The following is a 10,215-nucleotide window of genomic DNA, read 5'->3' as shown; positions in this document are numbered from 1 at the left end:
AAGTGACAGAGGGTGCACGGAGGGACATGTCAAAATGCTGGATTTTGGCACTTTAGCGTGTCTTTATTCATATAGAAAATTTGATTTATTTAATTCTCCATGTGGTCTATATTAAAGGGCACTTAATTTAATATAACAGGCTTTTAAAATGCAATATTGGTGCAAAATTTCTACTTGAAATATCAAAGGGACGCAAAAGGCACTACTGTCAATGAGAGAGCCAGGCAGAGCTGAGCTCTCGAAACTTAGAAAAGTAGGATAAAAGTATGACAAACTAAGATTAGGGTTAGGGTTGAACATAAGGCTGGGCTAAGGTTAGGGTTATTGCTAGGGTTCGGGTTGAGCCAGGGTGTAGACCACAGGAGGTTGGTGGCACCTTAATTGGAGAGAACGGGCTCGTGGTAATAGCTGGAGCGGCATTAGTGGAATGGTATCAAATACATCCAACACATGGTTTCCATTCCATTTGCGCCGTTCTGTTATTATGAGCTGTTCTCCCCTCATCAGCCACCTGTGGTGTGGACATGAAGCCATGGTTAGGGTTATGGCTGGGGTCAGGTTTGAGCCAAGGTATGGACATGGGACAAGAGGAAAGTGTGCAGAGACATGGCAGATGAATGTAAGCATGGCTCAACTGTAATCCTAATCCTTTTTTTCTCTGTCCCTGAATAGAATGATACAGTATTTCCATTCCATCTCAATACACGTTTTGTTATTTGGAATTCCATTGCTTTTCATAGGGAAACTTCAACATCAAATGTGGTATTCTTATCCTGATATTGTGAAATATTCCCATTTCTAATAGTACAAGTGTAGAAGGGTAGCCTAGAATGCTTCATTTAATTATGCCTACATTTTCCCCCAGTCTTTATGTGGAATCTCAGAGAACAATACATGTAAACTGTAATACAACACACTCTCAGTTGAAAGTAAACCTCCCCTAAATAAGATAATTCCATTATTGGTCGTTGTCTTTTCCAAAGTAAACTTTGCAATAATTTCCCTGAAAATAGTAGTCAGAGAGATACAGAAGAGGAAGCAAGAGATACCACTCCCTATTTTTTTTCAGGTTCATACACAGTCAATCAACTAAGCAAAACAGAACCAACTGCTTAATGCACTGGTGCCTATGGGAGAGCTACTCCCTTAAGCAGACCAGTACTGTGACAAAAAAAATTCAATGGGAAATGGCCTGAGTGGGACGCCTTCATTCATCCACCATATTTGCGTCCGCATCCTGCTTTTATGCAGGATGAGATTACAAAAACATAAGTCTCGCGATATTATGACACGTAGTCTTTAGTTTCACCAGCGAATGAAATCACGCGAGGTTTCTATTTATTTGACTAAATGCCACGTCTGATAACGAATAGACACTTTTCAGATCATCTGTTGGGAATAATTTATCTGATAAACCGTTATCACTGACCCGCAACATCGCAGACTGTCTATCCGTGCATAATTATAGCAGACAGGTGAGTTTAGGGCAATTCGTTTATACTGCAGCATTGTTGTCATCACCGTTAACAACTCCAAATACCTATCTAGGTAGCGTTACCAATTGTTTGCTATTGTACTTTGCTAGTTAAGTATCCCGCCAACTGATTTTGCATGCAAATCTAAACTGCGACATCTGCATTCGTTTAATCGCATTCATAGGCAGCTATTGTTGATGTGGCTAACTTAGCTGGTAGCCAAACAGTTAGTGGCTAACTTGCTAGGTGTTAGGTACAACAACAATTAACATACAGTATGTTTCAAGCCATCACTTTAATAACACGGCCTAGCTAAATTAGTTACTCAACTAGGCTACTAACCCCATTTGGGACCCTGCCCCTTTTCCTCAGTGTTTGACTCCTCATAACCCCCCTTGAAAAGTGTACGCTTATAGCCTTAGCAGAGGGCCATCATGGGAATGCTGTTAGGTATAGCAGATGGGATGTTGATAATGTTAATTGTTGTCTAACTAGTTAGCCTAATATTTGTTCCATAACTAGCTAGCTAAAGCCACCCACTGTAACTACCCACAATATAAAAACAATAAGATGTTTCTGTATGAAGCTAGTATTGCTGTACTATAGCAGCCTGTTGTAACCATAGATTTTCCCTTTGGGTGTCTGTCCCAGGTGAGATGATGGCCCATGGACGTCTGCTAGCACTGTTCACAGGAGCGGTGCTGTTGCTAGCCGCCCAGCTAACTGTTGCTCACAGTCACTCTCATGACCATGGGCATGCACATTCGCATGGGGGTGGCGGTTGCCATGGTCATTCCCATGGCGGTCAGAAGCTACACCAGGGGGCGAGCAAGTGGAGTGCTGAGGCCAACCTGCCCCCAGCAGAGGAGTCGCACCACGGTCATGCACATGACCACGGTCATGCTCATGACCACGGTCATGCTCATGACCACGGTCATGCTCATGACCACGGTCATGCTCATGAGCACAAGGAGGAGAGTGGACACAGGCACACCCAAGGAGGGGAGAGGGTGAAGAGGCAGGTGGAGGGAGAGAAGAGGGACATAGTGGAGCTCTGGATGCAGGTATTGTCAGTGGAGACCTTGGAGCCATACATGAATGGACATGAATGTGTTCTGGATATTTGATACATTATTTTTGTCCAGAACCTGTGCTACGTTTAGATGTCCGTTAGTGCTCATAGCCTAGCTTCAATCAAATCATATGCAAAATGTCATATCTTTGTCGGTATCCCTCCTGTTCGTTCCAACAACCTCCTGACTTTCCCTGTGCAAACATAGGCTACCTATCTCTCCAGATTTAACGGATCACTACTGTAGGTACAAAATTACTGCTTTCTAGGTACAAAATTACTGCTTTCACTTTTCAACACATTTCCCTTTTGCCAGTGAGTCTGTTGCTAAGTTTGATGTCGAGTTCTATTGACTAGTTTGGCTTTGACAACTGGACTACACAACCTCACAGCAGTGTACTGCCAATAACTTTCTGTTGGTTTTGACTGCAGAGCGAAATGTCTCTTTTATGACGTTTGCATTTTTATTTGCTATGTTCAACAGGATTAGGTTGGAATCCAAGAACTTTTGTAGACAGGAAATATCTTTTCCTTATTTGATGAAGTTCATTAGATTGATTTGAGACCCTTGGAACTCGGCACAGCCATCCTTATCAAGTGTGAGATTATTTTACCACACACAAGCACACTGTTAAAGTGGCCGCTTATGACCTGCTGTCTATGTTTCTCTCTTATTGTTAGGCCATCGGTGCCACTCTGCTGATCAGTGCTGCTCCCTTCCTCATCCTCTTCCTGATCCCGGTCCAGTCCAATACAGACCAGAACCAGAACCTCTTGAAGGTGCTGCTGAGCTTCGCCTCTGGTGGCCTGCTGGGAGACGCCTTCCTGCACCTCATCCCTCACGCCCTAGGTTAGTGAATGTATCGCAAGTATTGTCACAGTACATTTCTTAATTAAGTGAAAATAATTGATTGCCTATCTATTCTTTTGAATATGTTTAGGTATGATTCTGGCGTTTCATCTTTACGCAATAATCAGTGAAGCAAATTTAAGCTCTCAAGATCAGCAACAAAAAAAAAAGATTTATTGGTTTATAGTTGAAAGGATGTAGTCATGCCAGTCTGTTTCTTTGTCTGTCTTTCTCTCATTTTCATTCTCTCTCTTGCTTGTTTTCACAGAGCCTCACTCTCACCATGGAGACGAGGGACAAGGCCACTCTGACAGTGAAGAATCACAGTATCATGGCCATTCACATGGTATAGCTCCGTCGTGATCGCTACATTTACCATCACCATACTATCCAGCTTATCCATTACATACCAGTATTTAGCATGCTTGAGAATGACACTGACTCACTCTTCTACTCTATATTTTTTTTATTGAGTCTGGCCCCATTTTGGCAAAAAGCATGTCCCTGACGGTGTTCCTTATCACACCTGTAGGTGCCGCCCATGGTCACATGATGTCAGTAGGGCTGTGGGTTCTCGGTGGAATCGTGGCCTTCCTGGTGGTGGAGAAATTTGTTCGCCTCCTGAAGGGTGGACACGGACACTCCCACTCCCACTCTCAGGGTAGGTAATACATTTTGATTTGAGTTTGTAGCGTGGGGGAAAAAAGAACAACAATTTGAATTGATGCATGTGCCCCTGCTATTTCAAGGCTACATCCATTCAATATGAGCTTTCTTTACCATAACTCATATGCCTTGAAATGATCCCTCTGTATGCAATGCATTTTTTTGCCTATTGCCCACTTCTGCCTTTGTCTATATATCTATGTAATGCATGTCAATTGTATTGGAATAGGTTAGGTAGTTACATTTACATTTGAGTCATTTAGCAGATGCTCTTATCCAGAGTGACTTACAGGAGCAATAAGGGTTAAGTGCCTTGCTTAAGGGCACATCTACAGATTTTTCACCTCGTCGGCTCGGGGATTCGAACCAGCGACCTTTTTGTTACTAGCTCTTAACCAACGCTCCTAGTTTAGGTCTTAGGAGCATAATTACACTACCACACTCCACCCCCGGGGGACAGCAGCTGGTTGGTTAGGTGCTCTGCCAAGAAGTCTTGTGAAGCCTTGATAAAAAGGATCTGTAATCAGTGAATTTTTTGTTATCTTTAGTTTTGGTTCAGGCTATTTTGTACTTTTTGTTTTTGTATATATTTATTTTGTCATGAACAAATGATGATCCGCTTGGGCTGGCTGACTCCGGTGTCAGGATGGAGCTGGCCCTGAAAACAGGCAAAGTGTCTGTCTCTTGGGCACATGCATATAACATGGTCCTCATACTCTATCCTCTCACATAAATGTGCCTAGGACCCCTAGACCTAGTGAATGCAGCCAAATCATTAGGCTAGCGAGTTGGTTTCGTAACCCGACCTCTGGGTCCATTTTGAAATCTGGCATTTGATGAGATTTTCCTCTAGCCGAGAGCTGCTGTATGGTTGGGTGATTTGATGCTGCTCTTCTACTTTTGGAATGAGGCAGGGTCAGTAAACCAAAGAGTTATGCACGGCATTTTTATTTTCTTCCCTATTTTCTCGTCTCCTATTTTCAGCTGCTCCTAAGGCAAAGGAGAGTGACGGGGAGGAAAAAAAGAAGAACGAGGGTGAGAAAGATTTAAAAGAAAAGAAAGATGAGACGACTCCAAAAGAAGTGGAGGAGAAAACTACAGGTAAGATAGTTGAATAATTGCCACTTAAGTTCTTAGTGGGCAGTTTGCCTTCACTGAAATGGCTCTTTTTAAAATCTCAAAACCACTTTTTCTCCATGAGAATATTTACTTTATGACAACATTTCAGTTACCAGCATCCCATCAAGCCAGTTTCTCTGTTGTATGTAACTATTGCAATGTTGTGATCATTGTCCACTCTCCCTTCTCAATATTAAGCAGGGCAAACTCTTTTTGGGGATTTCTGGTACATCAAATTAAATCGATCACAGCATGTTTCTGGACTCATTCAGAAGTTTTTAACCTGATTTAAGTGCAATACCTTTCCAAATGTATGTAGAAAGGTCAATTTATATTCCTAAAACTTCAATTGAAAATGATGCTGTCGCTGCTTCCTGTTGACAAGACATTTTGATAAAGAGCCCAATGTCAAAACACAGTTCATGTGTCCAAATCAACAAATAATATGATTCAACAGTTCCTGATATATTGAAAACATAAACAGTTTTTTAAAAAAAGAACATGTGCAAGAATAGTAATCAGATGACTTGTATTTTTTTTAAACGAGCACCTTATAAACTGCACACATCTGAGAATAATTTTTACATCGCTGGTTAGAAGAGAATTTATTGATTCATCTAAATTCTAGAACGCCGGATCGAGATTCAGGGAGTCTGCTGAAACAGGGCAGAAACAAATTTGCTTTAACTTCAACGAATCACGACCTTGCATAGGATATCAATAGTGCTGAGCAATTAACCAAAATGACAATTATTTTGTTTCATTATTATAATATATTTTTTACCCCATTCTCCACAATTTTCGATCTTGTCTCATTGCTGCAACTCCGCAACGTCCTAGAGAGAGGCGAAGGTGGAATCATGTGTCCTCTGAAACATGACCCGCCAAACCGCGCTTCTTAACACCTGCCAGCTTAACCCGGAAGCCAGCTTGTCCGGTCTGTTTCTTTTACACCTGTTACGTAAGAGACAGGAAAATGCGCGATCGAGGGGATCCATAGAGAGCAGTTTCTTTGCGATGTATCTCTACCTGAAAATACATGATCTAAGTGATTGATAGTTGGTATTCAGTAGTCATAAAAGCATGACTTATTTACTTTGAAGAACTACAAAATAGTGATTTTTCAGACCGCACAGGCAGCAGCTATATAGAGGTGAGATGATGACTTGGAATTAAATAATAGTGATCAAATAAAACAAGTAATATAAGTAACTGAAATATTTGATTTAAAGAGGTTAATAAGTGATAAGCAGTCATGGGCAGTCACTACCATCATGGAATTTTGTTTTATTCTGTGTTACAGCATTCAACCCACACAATGCATAGTGCATTTCATGTTTTGTTTTTTTAATAATCGAAACCGTAACTTGTGATCCTTTTTTAAAATCGGACCGAAATTGAACAGACCTCTAAAAGCAGTAATGGCTCAGCGCTCTAGATATTAACACGGACCAGGTTTGGCTGTTATTTAAGTGATAATTTGGCTCTGAAATTGGTGTATTGCGTGAGACCATCAACTTTTATACAGAGAGCGCCCCAAATTGTCTGCCATTTGAGCTTAAAAGTCCTGCGACGGACAGGCACGTGTAACAAAATCAACGGTACCAAATATATGAATATTTTAAAAGCAATCGATTTAATGCATACGTGATGACTCAACTTTTATACAATGGTGAATGTAGCACACTCAGACATTTTTACAAAAATGACATATTTATTTGTACTTCAACCATGGAGAGTTAACAAATGCTCCTAAGCACAATTTAACCAGGTGCTCTAGACTAGATTCCATAGGGTCTGTGCAGCAGGCTGAATGTTTGACGTCCCTATCAATATAGATATCAAGGTATCGGGCTACCTGAACCTGGCTGCTGACTTCACACACAATTTCACTGACGGGCTGGCCATCGGGGCATCGTTCCTGGTGGGCCCAGCAGTAGGCACAGTCACCACTCTCACCATCCTGCTGCATGAGGTGCCCCACGAGATTGGCGACTTTGCCATCCTGGTCCAGTCTGGCTGCACCAAGAAGAAGGTAATGCACAAGCTTCAGCTTTTCATAATGATTGATGTTACACATACTGATGTCAGACAGAAAACGTCAATGTTCTTGACTATGTACTGAAACATGCTCGGTGACGACAACACAACGCCTATTGACACATGGTGGCAGCAGTAGGATTCGTGTCTTTTCTGTTCCAATGAGAAGGTCTCTGTAGGTAGAAATGTCCATTGACAACTTCCTCTTTCCCATCAGGCCATGTGTCTACAGCTGCTGACAGCCTTGGGGGCTCTTGCCGGCACAGCCTGCTCCCTATTGGCTGAGGGGGTGGGCGCGGCCGCCACAGCCTGGATCCTACCATTCACTGCGGGTGGCTTTGTGTACATTGCCACTGTGACGGTTCTGCCTGAGCTGCTGGTTGGCCGCTCCAGTCTGGGCCAATCAGTGATGGAGATCCTAGCGATGCTGGTTGGAATTTACATGATGGTGCTAATCGCAGAGTATGAGTGAGACAGCGAGTCATCAATAAGAAAGGGAGGTGGAGGGATTTAGAGGAGGAGCAGAAACCGAATGAGAGATGGATTTATACGATTGGAGGGAAAGATACTGATGGAGTTTAAAGGAGAGGGTGAGAAGACAAGTGACAGACAGGACTGCACTAGGTTCCAAAGGGGACTTGAATGGGGAGTAGCATTTCAACACAAACCATCTGCAGGATGATGAGCAATAAGATTTGAACTGTACAAAGTCCTCATCAGCATGTCTAAGTCAGATAGGTCATCAAACTGAGACTTAGGCAAGCTACGCAGATGACTTGGGAGTTGTAATTCATCGTCCATTTATAATTGCAGAGTTTATTCCCTTTTGGTCATAAAAAGGCTAACCAAAACAATGTCCATTTAAGTTGCCGTGAACTATAGTTAAAACTAAAATCAAGAATTGCAATCACACCAATATGTTTAATGCTTACTTTTGCCTTTAATTGTACTTGCAGAGATCACAGATTGAACACAATAGAACTAGACAGTTAAGTGGTTAGGGCATTTTCCTGGATTTAAGTTAAGGGTTTATTTGGATCGGAGTATGTTAGTCTACAACTGGAACATTCCAATGAAATGAAAAGGGCATAATATTGTAACGTATAGTCCATAAACCAGGTCCCCAAATAGCAGCCATCAAAGATACTTGACATGTAGGCCAAGAGGCTTCAGCTTCTGGAATGTGACTTATTGGGAAACATGACTAAGCTGCTTTAGATGTCTACAGCACACAGCAGTTACTGACCAAGCCACTTGTTTGTAACTGTTTTCATAACTGTTGGTTGCTTTCAAGTTGCATGTAAATCATGAGTTGTACCAGTATGTGACTATATATATTAATTGAATTATTAATCAACAGGTAAGCTGTGCTTAGAGGACCATTGGAGTATGATTTGCTTTAAAGTAGTGAATAAATTGCTTTAAATGTGCCCTTCACATGAAGTACCTTCATAATGTGGAAGTACAGTAAATTAATGTATTTAGGGTGGACTAGCCATTTGGAAACTGAACCGATTATCCAGAGTGACAGGATTTGAGGAAATAGATACAGTCCATCAAAACAAACATTTCTTCCACCCTAATTCATCTTAATGTGTCTGGAAGGAATGTTTGACCTACCTTTTGAACAACTGAATGATGAACCCTCTTCCACTTTTGTTTAGTGTTAATAAGCTGCGGCAGCAGGTTTTGTTGAATTGTAACATTTATTCGTTTTTATTCACGTGTACTATTCTTTCTTTTTTTTCGAATGGGTGTCTGCTCTCCCTCCACTCTTGAATAATACAGTAGGCCTTGTGTCAAAGACAATCAATGCTGTAGCTGTTATGTGGTTAAAGAGCTCCTTCACCCTAAACCATTCTGTATGTACACGACTGCATCTCTGGGCTGATTCCAAACCAACCCCATGCTGCTATCCCCATTACCTTGTTGACTTTTTTTGTTGCGTATCTGAAATGGCTTGTATTGTCAATATTGTAAGCTGCTTTACCTAGGCATCTGTGATACGTAGGTTGTTTCCTTCCAATGTATTCCTTTACATCGACAGTCTTATCAGATGCTTTAAGTTGTCAACATTGGCCTATAGTTGGGTGCAATGGCTTGATTTGGAATCAGAGCTTTTAATCAGAGGGACCAAGTAAAGGACTAATGTTAAAGTGGTGGGTGGGAGATTCAGTGAGTGAGTATGGTGGAATTTTTTGTTACTTTGTTTTCTTGACTTTTCATTAAACAATTATGATTCCCTTAATGTTTACACTATATTTTACTGGGTCCCTGTTTCTCAGATAATGCAAGAGAACATGAAAAATACAAGCAATCCAATACTTGATTAGCTTATAATCCAACCTAGGCTAAATATTAGAGGGGAAAAGAACAACCGATCACAAACACAAGACGCAGGCTAAGTGTGGCTGTATTCTTATACATACATACGCTAAGTGTACAAAACAGTAGGAACACCTAATATTGAGTTGCACCCCCTTTCGCCTTCAGAACCAACTCAATTCTACAAGGTGTCGGAATCGTTCTACAGGGATCCTGGCCCATGTTGACTCCAATGATTCCCACATTCGTGTCAAGTTGGATGGATGTCCTTTGGGTGGTGGACAATTCTTGATACACATGGGAAACTTGAGTGTGAAAAATCCATCAGCATTGCAGTTCTTGACACACTCAAACCGGTGCACCTTTCTAATACTATACCCCATTCAAAGGCACTTAACTTTTGTCTTGCCCATTCACCCTCTGAATAGCACACATACAATACATACACAATTCATGGCTTAAAAAGCCTTCTTTAACCTGTCTTCTCCCCTTCATCTACACTGATTAAAGTGGATTTAACAAGTTACATCAATACGGGAGTACAGCTTTCACCTGGATTCACCTGTCAGTCTATGTCATGGAAAGAGCAGGTGTTCCTAATGTTTTGTGCACTGTGTATGTAACTGCTTTGCTTGAAGTATCATAGTAAAACTTTTTAACTTTTCCGT

General features: G+C 41.4%; 1 protein-coding gene across 1 annotated transcript; it reads left to right on the top strand.

Moving 5' to 3' along the window:
- The first annotated feature begins 1,307 nt into the window (after window positions 1–1,307).
- Window positions 1,308–9,470, top strand: slc39a7 (solute carrier family 39 member 7). The gene is made up of 8 exons (XM_055876319.1): window positions 1,308–1,475; window positions 2,127–2,539; window positions 3,229–3,397; window positions 3,666–3,743; window positions 3,930–4,058; window positions 5,048–5,164; window positions 7,021–7,217; window positions 7,440–9,470. The coding sequence occupies exons 2-8, from the start codon at window positions 2,132–2,134 to the stop codon at window positions 7,692–7,694; spliced, it is 1,353 nt and encodes a 450-aa protein (XP_055732294.1). The 5' UTR covers window positions 1,308–1,475; window positions 2,127–2,131; the 3' UTR covers window positions 7,695–9,470.
- The last annotated feature ends 745 nt before the right edge of the window (window positions 9,471–10,215 follow it).

The sequence above is a fragment of the Salvelinus fontinalis genome, chromosome 22 (assembly GCF_029448725.1).
Source record: "Salvelinus fontinalis isolate EN_2023a chromosome 22, ASM2944872v1, whole genome shotgun sequence".
In the NCBI taxonomy this organism is placed as follows: Eukaryota; Metazoa; Chordata; class Actinopteri; order Salmoniformes; family Salmonidae; genus Salvelinus; species Salvelinus fontinalis.
The sequence above is the reverse complement of the archived record's forward strand: the minus strand, read 5'-3'. Positions and strand labels throughout refer to the sequence as shown.